General features: G+C 48.1%; 1 protein-coding gene across 7 annotated transcripts in view; it reads right to left on the bottom strand.

Moving 5' to 3' along the window:
- Positions 1-25,814, bottom strand: part of mical1 (microtubule associated monooxygenase, calponin and LIM domain containing 1) — a 29,119-nt gene extending 3,305 nt beyond the window's left edge. For 2 of the 7 annotated variants that reach the window (XM_062541067.1, XM_062541069.1), the window contains exons 1-23: positions 25,619-25,814; positions 25,116-25,206; positions 21,620-21,928; positions 21,021-21,228; positions 20,701-20,808; positions 20,361-20,456; positions 19,354-19,509; positions 18,879-18,979; positions 17,079-17,336; positions 16,084-16,199; positions 15,744-15,870; positions 14,134-14,218; positions 13,808-13,958; positions 11,916-12,124; positions 9,371-9,477; positions 7,745-7,813; positions 6,418-6,631; positions 5,629-5,699; positions 3,522-4,389; positions 2,376-2,479; positions 1,225-1,329; positions 551-758; positions 361-451 (exon numbers count right to left, since the gene is read on the bottom strand). In XM_062541067.1, the coding sequence (XP_062397051.1) occupies positions 361-451; positions 551-758; positions 1,225-1,329; positions 2,376-2,479; positions 3,522-4,389; positions 5,629-5,699; positions 6,418-6,631; positions 7,745-7,813; positions 9,371-9,477; positions 11,916-12,124; positions 13,808-13,958; positions 14,134-14,218; positions 15,744-15,870; positions 16,084-16,199; positions 17,079-17,336; positions 18,879-18,979; positions 19,354-19,509; positions 20,361-20,456; positions 20,701-20,808; positions 21,021-21,228; positions 21,620-21,877 (3,710 nt within the window). In that variant the 5' untranslated portion in view covers positions 21,878-21,928; positions 25,116-25,206; positions 25,619-25,814. The remainder of the gene's footprint in view (positions 1-360; positions 452-550; positions 759-1,224; positions 1,330-2,375; positions 2,480-3,521; positions 4,390-5,628; positions 5,700-6,417; positions 6,632-7,744; positions 7,814-9,370; positions 9,478-11,915; positions 12,125-13,807; positions 13,959-14,133; positions 14,219-15,743; positions 15,871-16,083; positions 16,200-17,078; positions 17,337-18,878; positions 18,980-19,353; positions 19,510-20,360; positions 20,457-20,700; positions 20,809-21,020; positions 21,229-21,619; positions 21,929-25,115; positions 25,207-25,618) is intronic. The other 5 variants (XM_062541072.1, XM_062541073.1, XM_062541068.1 and 2 more) reach the window with 4 other exon arrangements.
- Positions 25,815-26,863: the final 1,049 nt, after the last annotated feature.

The following is a 26,863-nucleotide window of genomic DNA, read 5'->3' as shown; positions in this document are numbered from 1 at the left end:
CATACTCATTTCATGGGTAGAAGACCATGCTAGCACAGCCCTATTACAGCCCTGCAGTCACTGATTAGTTTAGTTGCTACCTCACTTGATTGTTCACAGTACAAGAAGTAAAGCACACCTAAAGCTTGTTAGAGCTACTGCTATTCCCTTCAACACCAGCACATTACAAGTGAACCACTTTTCTAAGATCAAGTTCCTAAGCAGACCACTTATTCACATTTGTGCTAGTATTATTGAGACGTTAAACATTTCTTGAGAGCCAATGTGATTTAAATGTTATCATCTTTATCTTCTTTCACTTGTATATAACTTTTACATGTATATTACGTAGCAGGATTCCTATTTTGTAGTCATACTTACGCCACCATGAGGTCCGACTCCTCAGACACCAGCGCGTTCTTCTGCTGGACCAGCTCTATCCACTGGCCTATCAGGTCCGAATCAGCCGACTCTGCAGACGACAGACAAAGTGTGTGTTAGTCCCGCCGCGGGTTTAATCCCAGAGTCCATCTGCAGAGAGGTGGAGTAGAGGTGCGTTGTCTGTAGACACCTGAGGGTGGTTGAGATTGCTCATGTGGTGGATGTAAGCGGTGTGGTGGTGATGGTGTCTGGGGGTGTGGTGGAGGGTGTGGGCCTATCGTCTGGTTGGTCTGTGGTGGGTCACCTGACTCCTCCCTGAGCGTTCTCTCCAGGTCCACCCCCTTCTCCTCCAGGTCCTTAAACGTCACCTCGATCTCCTCCAGCCGGCGCTGAATCGACTGCGCACGCACGCACACACACACACACACACACACACACACACACACACACACACACACACACACACACACAGACAGACAGACAGACAGACAGACAGACAGACAGAGTCAGCACAGCAGTTCATGCTGGGCTAGCGTGCAGTAGCCTGAAAGTTGTTGGTTAAATTCCCAGCTTCCACTGTTGTGCCCTTGAGCAAGACACTTATCCCCAAAGTTGCTCTGGGGACGCATGTCCAGAGTGCTGACCTGTGCTGTGTGTGTGTGTGTGTGTGTGTGTGTGTGGTGGACATGTGTCCAGTGGACTGACCTGTGCTCTGTGTGTGTGTGTGGTGGACGCATATCCAGTGTGCTGACCTGTGCTCTGTGTGTGTGTGTGTGGTGGACACGTGTCCAGTGTGCTGACATGTGCTCTGTGTGTGTGTGTGTGTGTGTGTGTGTGTGGTGTAGGCATGTCCAGGGGACTGACCTGTGCTCTGTGGAAGCGCTGGATCTCACTCATCTTGGCCCGGCGCTCCAGCGTCCTCATCTTGCGCAGCTCCAACTTGTGTGCCTCCATTGGGTTAGAGGGGACCTACAGGAGAGGAGGAGAGAGGAGTGGAGGAGAGGAGAGGAGGAATGGACAGAAGAGGAGAGGAGAGGAGGGGAGAGGAATGGAGAGAAGAGGGGAGGGGAGAGGAGGAATGGAGAGAGGAGAGGAGAAGAGAGGAGGAGAGGAAAGGAGGAGGAATGGAGGGAGGAATGGAGAAGAGGAGAGGGGAGAGGAGGAATGGAGAGAAGAGGGGAGGGGAGGAATGGAGAGAAGAGAGGAGGAGGAATAGAGAGAGGTAGAATGGAGAGAGGAGAGGAGGAATGGAGAGAGGAGAGATGAGGAGAGGAGAAGAGAAGAGAGGAGAGGAGAAGAATGGAGAGAAGAGGGGAGAGGAGGAATAGAGAGAGGAGAGAAGAGGGGAGGAATAGAGAGAGGAGAGGAGAGGAGAAGGGAGACAGGATGAGACATCATAAGTTGACAGGATGAGACATCATATGATAAGAGGCCACAGACAGGTCAACACACAGCAGCTGTGGGCTGGAGCAAAGCTCACACTAGAGCTCCTGTTCAACTCAACAGCACAGGAAGAGCCGCCCACTCAAGAGCCCTTCAACAGCTCTCTACAGGGGGACAGACCAATGGCTACCAATTAAATATGACACAGTGCCGTAATATTAATTTCCGGGAGCTTCAGCGTTTCCAAAAATGTAATTAGTGATGGGACCATGCAAAACCAGTACACCACGGGGGCAGCCGTGGTGTACTGGTTAGCGCATCGGGCTTGTAACCGGAGGGTTGCCGGTTCGATCCCCGACCAGTCCACCACGGCTGAAGTGCCCTTGAGCAAGGCACCTAACCCCTCACTGCTCCCCGAGCGCCGCTGGTTGGGCAGGCAGCTCACTGCTCTGGGTTGTGTGATTCACCTCACTGTGTGTTCACTGTGTGCTGTGTGTTCACTAATTCGGTTAAATTGGGTTAAATGCAGAGAACTGAATTTCCCTCACGGGATCAAAAAAGTATATATTCAAAATATCCCTAACAGCCACGGAGAAATGAATTAAAAAACAATGCTGATTGAGCAACTGTACCTGTTGGTCCAGAAAATCAATGTTGTCTCCATACATGAAGAAGTCATCATCCTCATCATCACCATTCTCTTCTCCTGATGCATATGTACTTGAGTGAACATCATCTGTGGGTGACAGCATATTAACAAGTTAAACAAATCCTAAACAAACTACCCGTTTAAAAATGTCAAAAAAGGCAGAATTTACTTGCCAGAATTCAAAGGCAGTTGTAGATAGAAATGGTTGGCCAACTTCTGGTTTTAATCCGAACAGTATTTTCACACTACAATGAGCCTGGCTTTAGCGTCCACCATCTACTGTTTGGTGCCTGAGCTCCTCTGGAGAACGTCATGCACCACTTACGCTCTCAACTGGTCTGTTCTGAGACACATCTCTAGCACAGCAGAGAACTCACTGGTCTGTTCTGAGACACATCTCTAGCATAGCAGAGAACTCACTCGTCTGTTCTGAGACACATCTCTAGCATGGCGGAGAATTCACTCGTCTGTTCTGAGACACATCTCTAGCATAGCAGAGAACTCACTGGTCTGTTCTGAGACACATCTCTAGCACAGCAGAGAACTCACTGGTCTGTTCTGAGACACATCTCTAGCACAGCAGAGAACTCACTCGTCTGTTCTGAGACACATCTCTAGCATAGCAGAGAACTCACTGGTCTGTTCTGAGACACATCTCTAGCATAGCAGAGAACTCACTCGTCTGTTCTGAGACACATCTCTAGCACAGCAGAGAACTCACTGGTCTGTTCTGAGACACATCTCTAGCACAGCAGAGAACTCACTGGTCTGTTCTGAGACACATCTCTAGCACAGCAGAGAACTCACTGGTCTGTTCTGAGACACATCTCTAGCATAGCAGAGAACTCACTCGTCTGTTCTGAGACACATCTCTAGCATAGCAGAGAACTCACTGGTCTGTTCTGAGACACATCTCTAGCATAGCAGAGAACTCACTCGTCTGTTCTGAGACACATCTCTAGCATGGCGGAGAATTCACTCGTCTGTTCTGAAAAACATCTCTAGCATAGCAGCTCCCATCCCGGTCTCAAGCCTGACTAGTTTGTGCAAATACTGCCTCTTGAAGTATACATGTGTGTGTGTGTGTGTGTGTGTGTGTCTGTGTGTGCCTGCATTGACAGTAACTGACCTGCCCCCATGACGTGGACGCTGAGGCGGTGGTGCGGGGTGAGGCGCGGGGACGACAGGTTCCAGGGGGAGAACTTGGAGCGCTGCTTCCCGTTGGCGCCCCCGTGTGGCGGCTCCGTCTTCCTGCGCACGCAGCGGCGGTTGCGCTGCTCGCGCATGTGGCTGCCCTGGCGGCCCGCGTTCCAGTAGCCCTCCTCCTGACCGGCCCCGCCCCCCTCCGTGGCCCCGTCCGCGCGCTTGGAGGACGAGGCCGACGAGGCCGAGGAGGAGGCCGGCGTCTCCGAGTCCGAGTCCTGGCTGTAGCTGAGGCTGCCCAGCTGGCTGCGCTCCTCGTCCGACAGCTGCAGCTTGCGCAGCTTGCCCGTCTCCGACCTGGGCGAGGCGCCGGTGTCGCTCCCGTTCTCCGCCTGGCTGCTGGGCGTCCCGCTGGAGAGATCGTCCTCCTCCTCCTTCACCTCCTCCTTCGCCTCCTCCTCCTCCTGCTTTCTCTCAGGCTGGTCTGGGCAGTGTGAGGGCTTGGTAGGGGATGGTTGATCTGGGGGATGTGAGGGCTTGGTAGGGGAGGGTGGAAGATGAATGTTGCGTGGCTTTGGCGTGGGGGGGGACTGAGGTTGGCGTGCCCGTGCCCCGCGCGGAGCGGGCACCGGGCTGACGCCGGCGGAGTCCTCGGACGGCGTTTTGTGCCCGGGCTCCGGCAGCTGGAGCGGCCTGCGCGCGGAGTCCTTCTCGGGGACGGGGAGAGGGTCGGCGGGCCTCTCTGCCACGGCCGCGTCCACCGAGGCGGGCGACGGGTCGGACTTGCTCTCCTCGCTCTTCCAGTACATCCCTCCGTCTCCGTCGCTGCCCTCTCCACTCGAGCCCGAGTCATCCTGAACGGGAAACCACAAACAGGAAATGATGCACTGATGACTCACCCCCCAAGAGAAGTCCTAAGCTCTGAGCTCCACAATGTCACCGGTTCAAAACCTGACACCGGCGATAGGGCTGAACAATTTGGAGAGCAAATCAAAACTCTGGTACATGTTCATCGTGCTTCATCAGGAAGTAGCAAAATACTCCCAAATAATCAGTGTTGTGAGCTGCTTGATTAACTGCGGTTTGATTTGCTTATGACATTGGATTGCCCTGAGGAAGACTCAGTAGAGTCGAAACGCGTAGGCCCTAGCCTGATCCAATGAAATAAAGGATTTGTAATGTTTTCACTCGATCGGTGTGCCTCAGACCTCTGACTGCCTTCTACAAATTTGATCACCAAGAAAGTTTACATACAGGACAGTCGCAGTTTGTTTAAATTGCTTATGCCATTACTTCAAATTGCGATTTGAATTAAAAATCTATTCAGCCCTAACTAGCAGCGATCCAACACCGCGTGTGATGATTAGAGAGGATGGGGCCTGTGCCGGAGTGCTGAGAGCCTCAGGGAGACGACCTAATGCTGCCCAGATCCTGAGTGTGTTTGGAATCTGAGAAGGGTTGGGTGCTGTTCCTGCCCACAGAGATTACCGCTCAAAAACACATCAATCAATCACACACACACACACACACACACACACACGCACACGCACACGCACACGCACACGCACACGCACACGCACACGCACGCAAACACACACACACACTACACAAACCACGTCTAACTACTCCTGCATACAAATAGTGTGTGTTTACATGCATTACCTTTCCACTCCAACACGATGCATAAAAATATACTCTAACACACAGACTGATGAAATATAATGGCCCAATCAGCTGCTGGCAGGTGGATGGTGCAGAGATAATCACTGCGGTGACACAGCTGTATTTTTATCCCCATGATGTGTTTGGATAGCGCTGTGATTACATCAGTGGTAGGAAACGACATTGTACCTGAGTGTGTGTGTGTGTGTGTGTGTGTGTGTGTGTGTGTGTGAGAGAGAGAGATAGAGATAGAGAGTGACATACTTGTCTGGACTGTACATCTGTGTTTACCTTTCATCTAATTGAGGTGTCTGTGTGTAGGTGTGTGTGTGTGTGTGTGTGTGTGTGTGTGTGTGTGTGTGTGTGTGTGTGTGTGTGTGTAGGTGTGTGTGTGTAGGTGTGTGTATGTGTGTGTGTGTGTAGGTGTGTACCTCTGAGAGTGTGGACAGATTCCTGTGGCCCAATTCCATTTCCTCAGAGTGCAGCTCACAGTAGAACCTTCCTGCAGACACACCAAACAGAACAGAACACATTAACTCACTCTTTCTTCCTTTCTCCCTCATCCTACACACACACACACACACACACACACACACACACACACACACTCTTTCTTCCTTTCTCCCTCTTCCTCCACACACACACACACACACACACACACACACAGTCACACACACACAGTTTGCTATGCCATTGCTCCTGCTAAACTTGGGGAACTTTAAGCGGGGAGGTGCATCCATATTTCATGGCGCAGCGCGGCTGAATAATTGAGCCCCTCCTGTATGTGTGTGTGGAGAGTGTCGGAGGGCCAGCCGTCTCCTCAGGACTGACTACAGGTACAGCAGCTGTACGAGTCTCAACAGACCACAACAACAGCGCACGCCAGGGGCCTACACACTCACCTCACCACACCAGCACACCCACCAGACTAAATAGAACAAGGTCTACTCGAAAAGGCCAAGTTCAAATATATGCCTGTTATTGCACTACATGCAACACTGAAGGTGCAAACATGAACAAATATAATATATTAACATTATTAATAAAATATCAACAACAACATATGCATATTTAATACACTTTTTAAAAGACCTTAGTGAATCATCATACATGAACATGATGCCAAGTGCAGAATCATCTTTAGCCAAAGTTAAAGCATGTGTACATGATAGTGTCCCCTGCTCTACCTATCTGTGCTGGGATCTGAACTCAGAACTGACCGGTGCTCTGGTGGTACGAGTAGCCTCCCTGCCTGAGGGTGGCGCTGCAGCGGTGGCAGGTGAAGCAGCTGCGGTGGAAGAACTTGCCCTCGGCGCTCTCCCGCTCCAGCACGTACAGCCGCTGGCTACAGAAGCAGCACACCTCGCTGTCCAGGGGGGCCTCGGGCCCGTCAGGGGGGGTCGGGGGGGTCACGGGGACAACGGGGGTCGCCGCCTGCACGGGTCAGGGCAGAGGAGAGAAGAGAAGAGAAGAGAAGAGAAGAGAAGAGAAGAGAAGAGAAGAGAAGAGAAGAGCACTGAGCACTGAGCACTTCACACACAGCAGTGGGCAGCGTGAGAACACAGTCACATACTCCTAAAGTATATTTGCTTTGGGTGCTTTTATGCCTTTGATCAGATAGGATAGGAAAGAGAGACAGGAAGTGTGTGGGAGAGAGAGGTGGGGTGGGATTCCGGGAAAGGACCACGAGGGCGGGAATCAAACTCGGGTCGCCGGCGTGGGGGGGGGGGGGGGGGGCATTCAGAAGACCGGTCCAGTAGAGTCCACTTTCCAGAGCCGTGGCGTTGCGTTGCTGGTTCACTGGTCTCTCATTTCCAGGGCTCAGCTGAACTGCAGAGTCATTCGGTGCCTTCGATCCATTACAGACGTCTGTCATCATGGCTTTGTTCTGGGCGAATGGCTCACTTACCTTTTCATGTGTGAGAGTGAGTGAGAGTGAGTGTGCGTGCGTGCATGTGAGTGAGGGATCGTGAGAAAGAGTGAGAGAGAGAGAATAGAGAGAGCAAGCGAAAGAAAGAGCAATAATAAAATAGTTGGACGTGGAGAGAGGGAAGAGCAGGTGTGTGAGCTGTGTGTGTCCATCGGGCAGCACCTGCCCCCCAGTGTGAGGGGAGGGGCCACTCTCTGGAGTTGGGACAGACACACACACACACACACACACACACACACACACACACACACACACACACACACACACACACACACACACACACACACACACACACACACACACTCCGAGTGCTAACCAGGACAACACAGGATGACGCACTAGCAAATGAAATTCACAGGTCAGTGGGAAAACACTGCAAAGGTGATGGCACACGCCATAAACAATATTACAAAAACACACACGCGCGCACACACACATGCACACGCACACGCACATACCCAGACACACCCAGACATACACACACACACACACACACACACACAGACACACACACAAACATACACACAGACACACAAACACACGCGCGCACACACACAGACACACAAACATATGCGTGCATGCAGATCACAGTGTGAGTGCGGGGAGGAGAAACTCACCTCCTCCTCCTCCCCCTCCTCCTTCCTCATCGTCGTACTCTTCTTCTGCCGCTCTGCAGCCAGGCTATCCTGTGGAGCAGGAGTCACATGAGCGCAGTCGCCTCGGGCCGTTACATAACGCCCCGTTACAGAGGGCTCAAAATAAACAATGACTTAACCCACCGCCGCCACCCCGCTCATCATCACCATCATCTGCTCCGAAGGGAGGGTCCTGATTGGCCATATGCTCGCACCTGAGGCGTCTCATTGGCTGCGATCGCGCACAGGGGGGCTCGTGATGGGAGTTTTTCGCGTGTGGTTTGTACAGAGGGGCTGTTGTTTGGACGCGTGGTCGTTAAGGAGGCCGGCGTTGTTTACGCAACGAGCGCCCGAGTTGAGGCAGCTTTTATTGCTGCTTGAGGAGGGACGGGTGGGGCGGTCGGAAGTTGCACCTCGAAACTAGAAATAAACGGCGACGTTTACGTCCTAGAACGCGAACCGTCGCCGTTCCCACTGGCACCGTAACATTTATTACAGCATGAGGAGGGGAGCGGTTTAACAGCCATGACTGTGGCCGCTTCAGGCGAACCAAGGACATGAATTGTGGCGTTAAATAATTGATCCACGCTATATATCCGTGGCACGGCACAACAAAAGGCCTCCTAAAGAAGCGGGCCGCCGTGAGATCCCTGTGCCACCTGCTCCTCGGCAGATAAGGGGCGGCCGTGGCTGCAAGTGATGCGCGCTGGGAAGATCAAAACCCCTCCGCCTCTTTGTTCTGCCGAGGGAGCGCCGGCACGGAGCTACAGCACAGCACAGCAGCCCAGCGCCAGCCACCGCACACACGCCTCTTGGAGCAAAACATCCTGCTCCTGCTATTGCTATTGCCCCTGCTGCTGATTCTGCCCCTGCTCCTGGTTCTGCTCCTGCCCCTGCTCCTGGTTCTGCCACTGCCACTGCTCCTGCTCCTGCTCATGCCCCTAATCCTACTCCTGCTCCTGCTTCTGCCCCTATTCCTACTCCTGCCCCTATTCCTGCTCCTGCCCCTGCTGCTGGTTCTGCTGCTGATTCTGCCCCTGCTCCTGCTTCTGCCCCTGCTCTGAGTTCTGCCCCTTGCCCCTGCTTCTGCATCTCAGTCTCCCAGTGAATGCTGCTCACAGGCGTTGCATAACGCAGCTGAAATGGTTAAGTGCCTACCTGCACTCTGCCTAACCTCATTCTGCTCCGTAGGAAAACACAGCCTTTTTATTTACATTCCAACCACTAACAACAGAGCTGTTTGTGAGTGTGTGTGTGTGTGTGTGTGTGTGTGTGTGTGTGTGTGTGTGTGTGTGTGTGTATTAAGAGCATGCATGTGTACATTGGCCTTGAGTGTGCACAATGTATAGTCAAATACAGTATAATGCTTGTGTCTATTGCATCTCAAGTTATTACATGTTATGTATTTGTATGTGTGTGTACTGTATGTGTGTGTGTGTGTGTGTGTGTGTGTGTGTGTGTGTGTGTGTGTGTGTATGTGTATGTGTATGTGTATGTGTATGTGTGTGTGTGTGTGTGTGTGTGTGTGTGTGTGTGTGTATGTGTGTGTGTGTGTGTGTGTGTGTGTGTGCGCGTGCGTGTGTGTGTGTGTGTAGCATGTGCTGGTACCTTGCGGCGCTGCAGGGAGTTGTGTTTCAGCTTGTTCAGGAAACTGACGGCCGATCGGGCGGTGAAAAGGGAAAGTGGCTTGGAGGGCGCCAGCAGACTGATTTCATCTACAAGACAAACACACACACACACACACACACACACACACACACACACAGGGTTCTTATCTTCTGTAGACCTCAATCCCAGACCACAAACAATGGGATATTTAGTATATTTCCTCATTGCAACCCCGGTGACACAAACGAGTACCTCCAGGAGGTCATGACACGAGTAAACATAAAAACAAGCATGGCAACTCTAGCATGTGCCACGTCAACAGCACATGGGATTCACAATGTCATTATCTTTGAGAAATCAGCGGGACTGATTTCAATGGCGATTTTACTAAATATACCCCATAAAACCCCCAAAAAACAAACAAAATCAAAACTATTTACATAAAAAGAAATGTGTGTGTGTGTGTGTGTGCGCACGCACTGAGTGTGTGTGTGTGTGTGTGTGTGTGTGTGAGTGAGTGCTGATCTATTACACGTTTAATTGGCAACTCCTGCTCTCTCGACACAGTTAAATATGCTGCTAACTCATTTCCAACGCACTGCGATCAATAGCCATGGTTCTCCTCCCAGTAAGACTGCCTCCTCATGTCAGCATTAAGCACACACTCACACTCACTCAGCAATCCGGTACTTCACACACACATACACACACACACACACACACACACACACACACACACACAGAGACCCCTACCACAAACACACGCATGACAACCCTCTGTGACTGACAGCTTGTACTAGGTGTCGTGTTTACAGTATGATTATAATGCCCCCCCCCCCCACCACCCTCTCCCTCTCCCTTGCTAGCAACACACTACCTGCCCTGCCCAGTCTTCATAGCAATCCAGAAAAACACACACACACACACACACACACACACACACACACACACACACACGCACACAAACTCATACACGCCCTTCTCAGTCAATCATACCTGTTTATGGGAGCCGCGCTGGTCTGCCTTCCCCTGAGCAGGGCAGCGGAGTGTGTGTGAGTGTGTGTCCGCGCGCTGCAGCCGAGTGATGCTCTCCCGCCCCCGCCCCACGCAGCATGTCGCCCGTGCCCCGCGCTCCTCCCGCTAGATGAGCCGCGCTGATGCTGCTGAGCACGACCCCACACCCAGCCGCTCACTCACTCTCCCTCTCCCTCCCTCCCTCTCTCTCTCTCTCTCCCCCTCCCTCTCTTTTCTTCTTCCTCTCTCTCCCTCGCTCTCTTTCTCCCTGTCCCTCTCTACCTCTCTCTCTCTCTTTCTCCCTCTCCCTCCCTCCCTCTCTCTCTCTCTCTCTCTCTCGCAGCGCTCAGCTGAGCCCATGGACCAGCCCCCACCAAACCCCCAGTGCATGATGGGAAGGGTTCTTAAAGGGCCAGTCGCACTGTACTGTACTCCTACCCTGCACAGAGTCGTCCTCTGAAGTCACCTGAGGATATATTTACTAAAAGCTGGAGAGCCTGGAGGCATTATTTAATAAGGCATATTCATTTGTATACCTCATTCCTAACAATTTCTTTCCTTATTTCTACCTCATATGGTATATGTTTCCAAAAGACAAAAAAAAAGTGTTTGATGGATGTGAAATTATATGCTATACTATATGTGTATAAAGTGGGAAACTCATTTCACAGAAAAAAACTACACGTAACTTATAACAATTCATCTCAGAACAAATCTAGCAATATGCACATTCTCCATCAATCAGATTTCAAAATAAAAGGCATTTCTATTGCCTCTGTGCTGGATGCCGTCCTTCTAAATCTTTAATGAGTTCAAAGGCATCTGGGAGCTCTGCATTAGATGTGGTTTGAGATGTCACTATGATGCAAAAACGACAGCGAAAGCAGCTGAGGCATCATCTGCACAACCTCTTCTCCTCCACCTGCCTCCCTCTCTAACGCAGCACTGTGTTTAGTCATGTGTTGATCTACCTGTGCGCTTCACATAAGCTCTAAAAATAGAGGGAGAGTGTAAGAATACGCTTCCCTTTACCTTTATCAGCTGAAATATGTGCTGGTGCAAATTGACAAATTGACGTCTTTAATAAAGTAGTGTAAATTGACACAACGATTCTAAGATAATTTTTTCACTAACAATACATGGACGTTAAACAGGTGACTGAAAACTGAGCTTCAAAGCCAGCTGTGGTGTAAATTCCCAGTTAGTGACCACAGAGGACAATAGCCTCTCACTGAGTGTCTCTTTCACAACTAGTCTGCAAGTCAGAACTAGAAAAGCACTCAGAGAGTGCAGACCTCCGCCTGTATTGCTCTTCCTATTCAGATCGCCACCACGTGGCCATACCATGCCATTACACCACTAAGCGATGTATTTCATCTAAGTCCATCCATTACTTTTTGAGTTATCTTGCTAACAAACTAACAAACAAACAGACAAAAAGACAGACAGACAGACAGACAAACAAACAAACAAACCCCTGATGAAAACATAACCTCCTTGGCGGAGGTAACACAATCCTTGTGTGCAGTACCATTCTGCTGACCTGTAGGTGGCGCCCGTTTGGAGAAGGCACTTTGGATCTGAGAGAGGTACAGCATCATGGACAGCTGGTCGATCTGGGCGCAGCTCGCCATGTCGGCCCCAGACATGATTGGGGCAATGCCCAGCTCTCGCTGCAGCACGTCAAACGCCAGCTGGTTATTGTAGGCTGCATTGGACTCATCCAGGGTGGAGAAGTTCCTGTGGAGCACCATGCAGCAAACATGCATGCACACACATACACACACATGCATGCACATGCATGCACACATACACACACACGCACACGCACACGCACACGCACACGCACACGCACACGCACACGCACACGCACACACACACACGTATGAGGTCTCAGACAAAGCGATGTCCAGATAGTGTGTGTGTTTGAGTGGTGTGGGTAAGAGCCGAGTGGCCCCTCAGACTCACATGAGGTCTGGTCTGAAGCGGTGGATGATAGTGGGTGTGTGTGTGTTTGAGTGGTGTGTGTAAGAGCTGAGTGGCCCCTCAGACTCACATGAGGTCCGGTCTGAAGCGGTGGATGATAGTGTGTGTGTGTGTGTGTGTGTGTTTGAGTGGTGTGTGTAAGAGCAGACTCACATGAGGTCCGGTCTGAAGCGGTGGATGATAGTGTGTGTGTGTGTGTGTGTGTGTTTGAGTGGTGTGTGTAAGAGCAGACTCACATGAGGTCTGGTCTGAAGCGGTGGATGATAGTGTGTGTGTGTGTGTGTGTGTGTTTGAGTGGTGTGTGTAAGAGCAGACTCACATGAGGTCTGGTCTGAAGCGGTGGATGATAGTGTGTGTGTGTGTGTGTGTTTGAGTGGTGTGTGTAAGACTCACATGAGGTCCGGTCTGAAGCGGTGGATGATAGTGTGTGTGTGTGTGTTTGAGTGGTGTGTGTGTGTGTGTTTGAGTGGTGTGTGTAAGACTCACATGAGGTCTGGTCTGAAGCGGTGGATGATAGTGTGTGTGTGTGTGTTTGAGTGGTGTGTGTAAGAGCTGTGTGTTTGAGTGGTGTGTGTAAGAGCTGTGTGTTTGAGTGGTGTGTGTGTGTGTGTTTGAGTGGTGTGTGTAAGACTCACATGAGGTCCGGTCTGAAGCGGTGGATGATAGTGTGTGTGTGTGTGTTTGAGTGGTGTGTGTGTGTGTGTTTGAGTGGTGTGTGTAAGACTCACATGAGGTCTGGTCTGAAGCGGTGGATGATAGTGTGTGTGTGTGTGTGTGTGTGTTTGAGTGGTGTGTGTAAGACTCACATGAGGTCTGGTCTGAAGCGGTGGATGATAGTGTGTGTGTGTGTGTGTGTGTGTGTTTGAGTGGTGTGTGTAAGACTCACATGAGGTCTGGTCTGAAGCGGTGGATGATAGTGTGTGTGTGTGTGTTTGAGTGGTGTGTGTAAGACTCACATGAGGTCTGGTCTGAAGCGGTGGATGATAGTGTGTGTGTGTGTGTGTTTGAGTGGTGTGTGTAGGAGCTGTGTGACTCACATGAGGTCTGGTCTGAAGCGGTGGATGATACAGTAGTGTGTGTGTGTGTGTGTTTGAGTGGTGTATGTAAGAGCTGTGTGACTCACATGAGGTCGGGTCTGAAGCGGTGGATGATAGTGTTTGTGTGTGTGTGTGTGTGTTTGAGTGGTGTGTGTAAGACTCACATGAGGTCTGGTCTGAAGCGGTGGATGATAGTGTGTGTGTGTGTGTGTGTGTGTTTGAGTGGTGTGTGTAAGACTCACATGAGGTCGGGTCTGAAGCGGTGGATGATAGTGTGTGTGTGTGTGTGTGTGTGTGTTTGAGTGGTGTGTGTAAGACTCACATGAGGTCTGGTCTGAAGCGGTGGATGATAGTGTGTGTGTGTGTGTGTGTGTGTTTGAGTGGTGTGTGTAAGACTCACATGAGGTCTGGTCTGAAGCGGTGGATGAGGGCACACAGAGCCAGTCCTGACCTCCACGACTCCTTCAGGTCCCGCACCTTCACCCGCCTGTACCCGCTCGTGTTGCTCTGGCACCATTTCAGCAGGCTACCCAGAGTGGCACTACCCGACACTGCCAACACATCAAGAACACGTTTTATGGAACCCTAGCTGATCCAGTATATTGGGCATGTGGGATTTATGTATATGAACACTGAACAGGTTTCTTATGTATATGAACAAGAATTCTTTCTCTCTCTTTCTGTGTGTGTGTGTGTGTGTGTGTGTGTGTGTGTGTGTATATGTACCATTGCGTTGGCGAGTCGTTTGCTTCAGCGTTCTCTTGCGGCTCTCTTCTGCAGAGAGGTCTGCACGATCATACAGATGCTGTACCTAACATTTCCATGCCACACAAACAGAAGTGAAAAACACACACACACGTTAGTTAGGAGTATTAGACAATGGATGAATATCGTAAATTAATGAACAATATGCTGCTGCAACTCATTTCCAATGAAATGTGGCAGGAAGTGGCCTCTCTTTAGGTGAGGAGGTAGTTCAGTTTAGATGGATTTTCTCTCTTTTTTTATATATTTTCAAAGACGTGCTAACTGCTAACAGGCCTACTGTTAGCACAGTAAGGGTGAGGATCACATTCATAATCCAATATTATCACAATATGTTTCCAACAATATTGATCCATTACAGCACAAAACCGAAATAACTACTGTAGATGTACCGCATAGGATACCAAACAAAACATTTCCGTAAAAGTCTAATGGGGCTACATGCCTACCAAATTCATGTGCCCCGGTATTTAGGAGTCTCGGGAATCCTTGATCAAAAAGTCAGAAAGTTGATAACGAAAAAAAAAAAAACTTTGACAATCCCTATATGACTGCTATCACAATAGTGGCCGTACAAAATATACATAATATATACAATGCAAACTGTGTTATAATTCCAATTCCAGGTGATAATCATTGTGGGCCTATTTTGATGGAATGCCTGCTCACTGCCAATTATAACTGAGCTTCATGAATATTACATTCTACCAAGCACCCCAGACGCAGACGCAGACTGGGCACCTTGTGCAAACCCAGCCCTGTGTGTGTGCCCTGTGTGTGCCCTGTGTGTGTGTGTGTGTGTGTGTGTGTGTGTGTGTGTGTGTGTGTGTGTGTGTGTGTGTGTGTGTGTGTGTGTGTGTGTGTGTGTGTGTGTGTGTGTGTGTTTGTGTGTGTGTGTGTGTGTGCTGTGCCCTGGGTCCTCTTGGGCTGTCTGCTCTGCAGGGCTGGAGCCCAGTGGGCAGGTGTGTGTGCTCTGCTTCCTAATTGACCTGCTGGGATATAAAAAGTGCTTCTGGCTCTAAAGCATCCCCTCTCCAGCACACACCACAGTGACATTTTTCTTTTTGTCTTATGCATTTCAATCCATTTACTCACACTCACGTTAGAGTTTCACATTTGTTTCTTACTACACTTACCACACTTATCTACACTTATCCTGGTATTATCTCCTCTTTATATGAGTAGTCATATTTATGTTAAGAATGAACTTAATTATAAATATTGCAAAAGCAGACTAGTAAGCAGACTAGCATTGCACTTTGCAAGTAGGCTGGCTGGCACAAGGATTCCTGTTGTCATCTGAAGGAATTGCATGTGAGACTCCATGACTGGTCTGGCAGACCTAGAGACTTTAAGGTTTGGACATAGTTCTTTGGGAGGCAGCAGCATTGTTTTTGGTGACACATACAGTATGACTTGTGACTGCACCTATGCACTGTTTGTTTCCAAAAGTGTTCACACCTTGTCAAAGTATGTGTGAGCGAGCGTGTGCATGCACGGCATTGCACGCGTGAGTGTGTGTGTGTGTGGTGTACGTGTGAGTGTGAGTGTGAGCACGGCTGTCTCAGTACCTGGTTGGGTGAGATGGCGCTCGTGTTGAGGTTGGGGTAGCGGGTGGAGGGGTTCAGGCTGTAGCCGGCGTAGTTCTTGTTGGTGTTCTCTGGGCTGGTCTGAGACAGCCGCTTGTAGATGCTCTCTCTGACAGACACGCACATGAGACATGAGAACATGGGAACATGGGAACATGGCCTTCATCCAACTCCAGTCGCTTTTTTTTGTCATGGTGGGTGCAGGATAGGTGGGACAGGATGTGTGCATTTTGCATTGCTTCACAAGTGTGTGTGTGTGTGTGTGTGTGTGAGAGAGAGAGAGAGAGAGTGTGAGTGTGGTAAAGAGGGGGTGCTTCTTCACCTTTCTGCAATGACCTGAAGGGGAGCCATTCCCTTGCCCCAGCTCCTCACCATCCACGCCGTGTCAAGTGATGCAAGAAACCCGCGAGCTACACCAGTCCCTAGAGGCCAGAATGGCTGTGCACACGAGCGCACCCGAGCGCGCGCACACACACACACACACACACACACACACACACACACACACACACACACACACACACACACACACACACACACACACACACACACACACACAGAGAGAGGGATAGAAAAACAGAGAAAAAAAATGAGACAAATAAGGAGAAAATGCATAACAACACGGCTGTATGGCTGTATGTGTATGCCATCACATATAACAGGGTTTCTGAATGTGAAAAGACTTGGGTGAGGTTGCTATATGCATTTGCATGTGTGTACGATACCATCTATTTCCGTTAAACTGTAGCGCAAGTCTATAATGAGGTGTAGCGGTTCATTTTTGAATGCTAATATTCCTCTGCTGTTGCTCAGCACTTATTTGCTCTTTGTGATTCATCGGTTTCCTGTCCTGGCTTGAGGTGAAAGACAGGGCCTGGCTGCCCGTTTATTTTAGATGTGTATTCTTAGCAAACCATTTGCAAGACTCTGAGCATGGAGCATGCTTTCTGAAACACCAGATTCAATTTGCAGCGGTCCTTTTTTTGCCATCATAATATCTAAAGGCTTTAGAAGTCTTTTTTGAAGACAGCTGAGCAGAGTTGTGAAACTTTCATGTCATTAGATAAGAGAAGATCTCATTTGCAGTAAACAAAGTTGAAACACTCCAATGTGTCATTATGCATTTTCATAACAGTGTCAAGAATCATGCAAATATATGTAATATTATTATGCAATATGCAATATTATTATTGACTTGTGGGACCTATGCTGATTGCCACCCCTGGTGTGTGTGTGTGTGTGTGTGTGTGTGTGTGTGTGTGTGTGTGTGTGTGTGTGTGTGTGTGTGTGTGTGTGTGTGTGTGTGTGTGTAAGTACCTCTACCAAACAATCCCCCACTAGGGCCATCAGCAGTTTCTTGCTCTTCCTCTCCCTGACGAGCGAGGCGTTTTCTGCACGATGCATGCACGTGAAGTCAAACATGGCCACATCTGGCCGGTTGGCATGGTTACGGGCAAACTCCAGGTCGGGCAGAAGGTGGCCGGTGGAGAAATCGGCGGCGTCGTACGCGTAGTGCATCAGAGCGTCCTGGCACACGTTACCCGGGGCCAACAACTGCTCAGCATCGCTGAAGTCCTGAGAGACAGACACATTATCAAGAGACACGCGAGGAGCACAGCAATCAGCTGTGTGTGTGTGTGTGTGTGTGTGTGTGTGAGAGAGAGAATGAGAGAGAGAGAGAGCGAGATGGTGTGTGTGTTTGTGTGTGTGTGAGAGAGAGAGACATTATCAAGAGACACGCGAGGAGCACAGCATTCAGCTGTGTGAGCTCGGCTTTCTTCTTGTTGTTGACATTTTCAAACAAACTGCACAAATTCATTAAATGCACACTAATACACAGAGAGACTCAAACTGATCTAAAGTGATGAAGGAACTCTGGTTTAATTTCAAGTGTTCTATTAAAGAATAGTTTTTCATCTGGCCTCAGAAGTTCTCAAAACTCAGAATGCATGAATATTCTTAAACACAATAAACTTTGTGTCATTTATATTACGGACCAGTCCTCAAAAGGAAATGAGTTATGGAAATCCTAGTGTACTTAAAATCTCTTGACTGAATCTTGACATACAGTAGGCCTAGCATACAGTAGCTTCAAGCTCTTCTGCTGGTGTTAGTGCCCAACAGTTCATAGCCAAAACTCAATAAGATGCTCATAAAATGTAAACAGTATCCCATATAGTACAAGGTGTTTACATAAAGAAGAGGATATAGAGACATGCCACACAAGTCACTTCTGCTCCATAATTTAATCATATCATGTTGTGGTAGTTTCGAGAGACGTTAAGTGAAATGGCTTCTTCAAATTAGCAGTACAACATTGCACACACTGTAAGTATGTACATATCTTGTGGTTGCATCTTGTAAGCATGACACTGAGATCATATTAGAGAATGCTTTGAGAAGAAGAGACAGAGATGACAGCCAGAGATTTCAGTGAACATGTGAATTCTTGCCATTATTGGACAAGACCAGAACAGGGAACATGTGAATCCTTCAGTGAACATGTGAATTCTTGCCATTATTTGACAAGCCCAGAACCATTTCGAGTGTCCTATTACTTTTATTTGGATTGTCATTGCTATAGACATGGCAGCTCTAATAAGTGCTTTCCCCCTCTAAAGTAGGCTCCCTTTTACCATTCTAGCAAATAGCAACCAGCTCTGGCACAGGAATAACGTGGGTGAGAAATCTCAAGTATGTCCAAGGCTAATTGAACCTACATTAAAATCATGAGCCAAAGATGTCTTACCAGAGTACTGTACTTTAGGTTAGACAAGTGCCAGTCAGCCAGACAGAGTAAAAGAAAGACAGGAAACACAGTCATGCACACACACCCACACACACTCCCATCCACCCACCCACACACACACACGTTGCATTTGAATGATGCATGATGTTCTGTCCTTGTAAAAACTAACTGCCTGTATAATTAGAAATGCTTCAGCAAAATAATGTTTATTTTTGTCACACCAATAAACCTCTACTGAATTGAGTTGAATTTAATTGAAAAAAGGAAAGATTGATAAAATAAAAAAGGCAGAGAGAGAGAGAAAAGGCAGAGAGAGAAAGAGAAAGAGAGCGAGGGAGAGACAGAGAGATAGTGTATGTTGTCGTTACCTGTTTGATGACACCTCTCTTTAACAGACTCTTCTTTTTGGCCGTCATGACAAAGTAATGCGTATCATCTTTGTAGTAAACTATATTCTCAAGATCAATACCTGAAGAATGGATAAGAATAGCGTTAGAGGTCATTGTGTGTGTGTGTGTGTGTGTGTGTGTGTGTGTGTGTGTACAGTATATGTGTGTGTGTGTGTGTGTGAGAGTGTGTGTGTGAGAGAGAGAGAGAGAGAGAGACATGGTGTGTGTGTGTGTGTGTGTGTGTGAGAGAGAGAGAGAGAGAGAGAGAGAGAGAGAGACATGGTGTGTATGTGTGTGTGTGTGAGTGTGAGTGTGTGTGTGTGTGTGTGTGTGTGTGTGTGTGTGTGTGTGTGTGTGTGTGTGTGTGTGTGTGTGTGTGTGTGTGTGTGTGTATGTGAGAGAGAGAGAGAGAGACATGGTGTGTGTGTGTGTGTGTGTGTGTGTGTGTGCCCACCCATCTCCGTGTGCAGGTCCTGGAAGAACTTCTGGTTGTAGATGCGCGCCACGCCGCTGATCTCCTGCACCTGGGCCTCGGCGCGCGTGTGGCGGTTGACGAAGTTGGCCGTGATGCCGATGGCCAGCTTCCCCCGCAGCTCCTTCCTCTGGAACCCTACGGGGCAGATCGCCGCGTCACCTCACCAGAGCAGCCACATCTGGCCCCACTGCACACGAGCAATGGCTGTGGAGCCGCCTCAGAGTGCCATTGTAGCCCGTGGATATTACATTACATTACGTTACATTACATTTGGCTGACGGCAAAGCGACTTACAACATGGTAAAAACATTTAAGCTTTTAAAGAGAAACTATGCAGGATTGGCGTTTCATCTCCGGTTTCGGTTTCGCTTTTCGTTTTATACTTGCATATTTCTCTTCAGAGCTTCCCCTACAGCTTACAGTAAGCGTGTATATTTATACATATATAGGCTATATATATATTTATAAATTGCAAGCGTGGTTCTTCTTGTTCCTTACGCGTTTCAGACTTCCGTCTCCTGCAGAAACAGCAAGGTTGCAATAGCGGATAGGGACACTGGGGGCGGGAGGAAATATTACTGTTTTCGTTGAAACTGGTCAGTCAAGCAAAACAACGATTTCTAAGCGATTTTATGACTATGAAAAAGTTGCATAGAGTCTCTTTAAGAGCAATTCTAACAACAAATGAAAAAACACAATAAGTGCATCAATGAGTGTAATAAGTGCATCAATGAGTGCAATTGTAATGTTGGATATGAAATGAATGACAGTCTTTTTGTTGGTGAAGCAGAAGATTACGGAAAAAACAAGGGATGAGACAAAAGCGCAGGGGGACCGTATGAAGAGAGGGGACAGAAAGAGAATGGATGAGAGAAGAGGAGGCAAGAGGAGGACTGACAAGAGGAGATGAGCGGAGGAGCGAGGAGTTTTGGGGAGTTTTGGGGAATTCTGTGAAAGATGAGAGATGAGGCGGGAGAAGATCTCACCCTCTGGGACATAGCGCCCCCCTCCTGCAGAAATAAAAACATCAAACTGGAACTCAGCAGCAGAGTGGCCTGCAGGAGATAACTGAGCTCTCCATCCTGAGAGAGAGAGAGAGAGAGAGAGAGAGAGAGACAGAGAGAGAGAGAGAGAGAGAGGAGAGAGAGGAGAGAGGGGGGGTTGCAGAGAATGTGAGGAGGGAAAGAGAGAAAAGTGGCTTTGAGTTAGAAAAATGCTCACTACATTTGAAGAGGTAGATTAAGCTACTATAATCCATTAAAACCTGATGGCCTTTTTAAAAATCTGAAGAGAGCACCCAGGGCCCCGACAGGAGACCTACTGTACCTGAGCTCCCCGAAGGCTCCTTCAGACCCCGAAACTCCACGCCTGTGTGCACCTCCACACCCAGCAACAGAGCCACCTTCAGCAAGATCAGCTGGAGCTGCCGTATGCCTACACACACACACACACACACACACACACACACACACACACACACACACACACACACACACACACACACACACACACACACACACACACACACACACACACACACACACACACGGAGTGGGAGATCTTTAGAAAGGTGGTGTTTCTGCCCTTCTCATGCGAGTTGTGGTCACTATCCCCAGACACTGGCCTAAAAATGGTAGAACACTCACTGATGTGGTCCAGGGCTCCGGTGGCGAATTTGCCGTAGAACTTCTTGGCGGCCAGCTCTCGGAGGTCGACGATGGTGAAGGGCCAGAGGTGGAGCACGTTGTTCCTGGCGAAGGACTCTCTCTTCTCGAGCACCACCACCTGCGCTCCCAGCAGAGCCAGCTCCACCGCCGTGCGCAAACCACACGGCCCTGCTCCCAGCACCAGGCACTGCACAGGGTCAGAGGAGGAGGAGGAGGAGGAGGAGGAGGAAGAGGGGGGGGGAAGAGGGGGAGGATGAGGAGGAGGAAGAGGGGGAGGAGGAGGAGGAGGAGGGGGAGGAAGAGGGGGGGGGGAGAGGGGGAGGATGAGGAGGAGGAAGAGGGGGAGGAGGAGGAAGAGGGGGAGGAAGAGGGGGAGGAGGAGGAGGAGGAGGAGGAGGAGGAGGAGGGGGAGGAGGAAGAGGGGGAGGATGAGGAGGAGGAAGAAGAGGGAGACATGAACAGGGAGGAGAAGCAAAGGAAAGGGAGGCATATCAAGTAAGGATCACAGAGGAGGAAATGAGGTTTCCTTCTCAGCACTTTTGGCGCTGAGTGGACATAGCTCAGAGGAACACGCTAACCTTGTTCTTGGAGCACACTTGGCCTTGCATGTAGTCGGCATGGGCAGCCCGCTTGTCCAGTTTCACCCATAATGCCTTGGCCTTCCAGTAGTTCAGCCGGTCTTTGAGCTTGCCGTAAAAGTGCTTGTAGTCGCGTGGATCCACCTCCAGGTGGCGACACAAGTCAGAAAAGCTGCCCAGCACTTCCTTGCAGGTGTCGGCCTGGACGAAGCTGTCGAACAGGGCATGCGCCGGACTGGCTTTGTCTGCCTCTGCCATCCTGCTACAGCCCAGCTACAGTAAGTGCTCCAGGGGGCACACGCACAGCTACTGAGGAGGGAAGTTGGGAAACATCAAAGCCAAGACTAACATTACCCAAGACAAGCACATCATGAAAACAGCACGATTAACTGGCAGGTCACAGCAGGCGTTCTGGTCATGGAGAGCAAGCTGCAATGAGCAGCCTCCACTATAATCTATGGGACTGCCTACACCAGATGTGAGAGTGACACATATACTTGTAAAAAAGTAGACCACTCTTCTAAAACCATTTTCAGCTTTCAAAGGATTTACGGAGAAAGTGAAATGGACATCACAAACATGATGACCATATGTATTGGCATCACACGACAGCACTCAACACTGTGATTCATAGCGATATGAACGTTAATTTAGCACTCAACACTGTGGCTCATAGCGATATGAACGTTAATTTAGCACAAGTGGAACAGTCTGTCTCTAACCGAGATGAGGTGGCACTGATAAACTGATAACGTGAATGCTACAGTACTTCCCTCATGCAAGAGAACGAGAGGCTGTTAAAAACTTTATCAGGGCAAATGGTGATAAAATATTTTTGTTGGCAAGGCAACACTTTGTCTGGTCATAGATACAGGACGCTGAAGATCTATTTGATCATGGTGACTGACTATGTTTGGTAACTTGGTTATTTTACAATTACGCTGTATGACAAACTGCATGTGCTTGATGGGGCAAACATCATGGGTCAGATGTGTGATTTGTGAGGCTTATTGGCTTGTATTCATTACTTTTATCAAAGGAAAGATGAGTAGATTAGAGCAGAGACAATGTTGAAAAGAGGGAAACATCTTTTAGAAATGATTAGAAGAATTCTCTAGGTTATAGGAAATGAAATTCATGTCCTGTGAAAGTCATTTGTACATGAATACACACTAACACACATACAGTACTAACACCATTCTCCCTCACACACACAAAAAAAAACCAACTCCCAGAACCCTCTAGGTGGTTTCAGCCACCTGCTGAATGGACTCCCCACTCCAGGCTCATTGTCTGACCCAATGTGGCCTGCCCTTTCCCACCCCCTCTGCTCTGTTTACTCTCAACACCTTTCATACTGACTTGGGCAGTGAACCACCTACGCAGGAGTGGATGTTATTTTTAGTCCAACCAAACACACAAACATATTTGAAGCCGAACAATACCTGTAGTTTGTGTGGCATAGTTTGTCTTATCTAATGATGCTGTTAGTCATGATAGTTGTTGACATTTGGACGTGATCTGTGGTCTACAGGAAGGTCTGTTACAGCAGCAATGAATCCTTATTTGGATATGATAAAAATCAAGTGAGAGTTTCAGTTGCTCAATTTCTCACTTCAGCCTTATAGTTATAGCCTTATAGTTCAACTCCTTCTGTACCGTTTCACAGCAGACTCATTTGCAACTGACACACCACTTCCTGGAAAAGAACTGTCAGTACAGTGTGGGGCACACAAAGTGTTGTCACACTTGCACACTCATACTCACACACACACACACAGACAGAGGAGTCACCCACTAATTTAGCAGCTGCCTACCTGATGCACAAACATCACGAGACTGGGAAAGTCCCCCCGGGAATATCTGAGCGATCTCAACTTTTTTGTTTGGTTTTCCTCAGCATGTCATTACAGCGCCCTTAAGCCAGTTGTTTATTGTGTGCTACTAAAAGTCACATGCAGGCAATTAGTAAAGAATGAAACGTACCCTGCTACACGAGTAACCTTCTGGCTTTCGGTCATGCACAACTATTTGGGCGTGAGAATGTCTCTTTTTGTGTGTGTTTCAGTGAGCGTCGACGGGGCAATCGGCATCTGTGCATGTTCCTGTCACACAGGATATGTGGTTACATCATGTCTATAAGAAGCTTTGACATTTTGACGTGCTTGTCACTGAGCATTGACATCTCCCCCACGCCTTAGCTCCAGATAGCCTCAGGCTCACGGCCTAATAGGCCAACACTCATTAGTGTGTGTCTGGCTATTCTCAGAGCTAAATGACCGGCGCACCCCAAGTGTGCTGTGGAGCCCCCACCACCGCTTGACTGTCTGAGCAGGCAGCAGCCTGGACACTCAGGGTGCCTGTCATTCGTCTTTTTATACAGCCTCCTTTCCTTCCTCGGTTCTTGTTCCCACTGATCTAGATAAAGAATGATGGGGCGGCAACAATGGGGTAGTCTATCCAGTGTTAGTTATAGATCAGTGGGAACGAGCCTGGAGGACCGATCGAGGAGAGATGTTGAGAGGCACCCACTGTGTCCTCTAGCCAGCTGTCCTTGCCATATCCCCAACCTCTCTCTCTCTCTCTCTCTCATCCTACGAAAGAAAAGATTGATCTTTCCTCTTCTCTGTGACTGTTTTACCCGTCTGGCCACATGCCAGCTATGCCAGGGGCATGGGATTGGCAGAGCATCACACCATAATCCCAGATGACACAAGCTTTTTTCTTTTTTTTTTCATTCTGCACTTCTGTAACTTGCACTAGTTGTTTTTCCATGATAAGACAAATGTCTGGAGCCCAGTGATCTATATTTGCAGGAATTCTATCATATTTTTGGCACACTTCCCACCCCTCAAAAACACACACACACACACACACACACACACACACACACACACACACACACACACACAAAGAGAAAGAGACAGTGGTTTGACACATTACAAACTCCACCTTCAGTTATCAAACCTCATTACTGACACTTCCTATTTTGGCTTGACTAACTATTTTGACTGATGTAGCTTGTTTCATAATTTGACCCCTTGCTTGAAACAGAAAGTAGCCTAGGCCTAGCCTGTCAGTGGATGTGTCTGAACACTTAAAGACAGCTATATAATTTACATAGCCTGTCCCATCTGCTTCCCTGACATTCCTCTTCAGTGCACCACATCAGCCTGTTCTTGCACTGTTGCCTCAGGGTAGTATTTTGCAAAAAAGGTACAGCCTTCTGAGTAGGCTACATTGGAGCAACAATATAGTGACAACATAACATCCTGACCATTTTATCTACAGGAAATGACTGGCATGACGCTGACATAAAGTAGAATTGACTGCAGACTCTTACCGTTACAGCCCCCCTGAATATTAGAGCACTGCATTTTGAAAAAAACTGCATCAAATCAAATACTTGTACAATTTACAATTTACAGAGCGAATAAGGAAAGCCAGAAACCTCTGGTGTCAGCACGCTTGCCTCTGGAGGGGAGATCTGACTCACCTATTGATGCGTGTTATTCTGTGTCCAAGGTTGCCGTAACATGTCCGGGTGCAGACCGCTGGATGAATAGACTTATTGAGCTGCCTGGGTCCTGGGACGAAGTAAATTAATGTTAATAGGCGAAGTCTTCCTATGTATTACAGTGGTAACACAAATAGCAGCAACTGGTGGCATGGGACATGTACAGTAAGCAGCCAACTCTGTGCTGCTTTAGGATACCAGCTTTCCAACGTAGTCTCGTAACATGCAAGTCGACAGACATTTAAAAAAAAAAAAGAAATAAGTTATCAACGAGGTCATTTATCCAAATCATGGCATAGCTTGCGTAACTTGCTAAATGACTTCTCGTGTTCTCAAGTCGTTCATGTAGCCTATCATAAACCACGGCATCGTTTTTTTAAGTAGCCTACAGCTATTTTGATTTTTGATGACCTATTATCATTTGAAGTTGACACGTGTGTAGGCTACAGTAGTTAACATTCGTTAAAATAGCATAAACATACCTCTCTTAAATGTTGCAAACGAGAAAGACGCGCTGGCTGTCTCCGCTTACTGTGTCCTATGTTTTTGGAACATCACCTGTGACAAAACAGGCGGCACCACTACTACAAAACCACTCTTCCGGTATTTCCTACGTTTTCAGTGGCAATGACATCATCTTAAGATAAAGATGAGATGTTGTTTCGTCTTATTAATAATATGAATACTGGTTGAAAATAGGAAAGGATATGCCCCCTACATCATAAAAGTTTAGTTTGTAAATAGCCTACAACGCATTTGTCCACCTCCCTCCCACCCATGGGCTTAGGAGCATTCGCTAACAACAAAAAAGGCAAATGCTTCATGTGTTTTCTGGTAAGCACTAGGCCTATATCTTTTCTCTCCCACACACCGCCTCTTTAATTCTTAACATACACAAAACATAGCCTACGTAATGGCTATGACAGTACAAATGCCACTTAAACACATGGGACACTCAGAAAATACAGAAAGAACACACCTGCGATCACACAATGACTTGGCACTGATTTAAGTCCGTGTAGGCTACATTGAACTATTTGCACCTGGGGGTGTAACCTAATAACTCACTGTTCTTTAGAGATACGAGACAGCACTTCAAGTTCACACTGTCAGTTGTTGGCTAACTTGTTTTTTTTTCCCTTTTTTGAAACCTCAACAGAGTTTTTCCCTGAACGTATTAGATTGCTTAAAAATAAAGGCGCATTGCTGTGGAAGCTTACATTTAACAAGTCAATATAAACCAGGATTAGATTAGTTTTCTTATAGGCTATTACAGGCAAGTGTAGTCTCTAAAACTACTAACCACTCTTTTAAAAATGTATTTCGAGGCAAGCTTGAAAAAGTATGGCACAATGCTGCCATCTGGTGGTGTAAGGAATTCTGTACAACACATGACCCACTGAAATATGCCTACAGTTCGATGGAGGATGATGAAACAGTACAAAAAATGATGGATTAATATAATGATTTGGAATATCACAAAGAAAATGTATATTTTATTTGGTGAAAAAGGTATGCATTTTGTGATATTTAATATTTATTTCAAACAGACAAAAGTGAAGGAGAAAACAAGTTTCCCTATGAGAGTACTGAAGTCATTGTCAAAATCATTTCTTATGATTTTTTATTCAAGTAGGCCTAGTTTACATCCTTGTGTTTCTTACCTTCAGAATTATTGGATTAATTGGATTGATGTACACATATGACATGGCCTTTTGCATGTCATT

The sequence above is a fragment of the Sardina pilchardus genome, chromosome 7 (genome assembly GCF_963854185.1).
Source record: "Sardina pilchardus chromosome 7, fSarPil1.1, whole genome shotgun sequence".
NCBI lineage: Eukaryota > Metazoa > Chordata > Actinopteri > Clupeiformes > Clupeidae > Sardina > Sardina pilchardus.
Note: the sequence above shows the minus strand (reverse complement) of the source record. Positions and strands in the feature narration are given on the sequence as shown.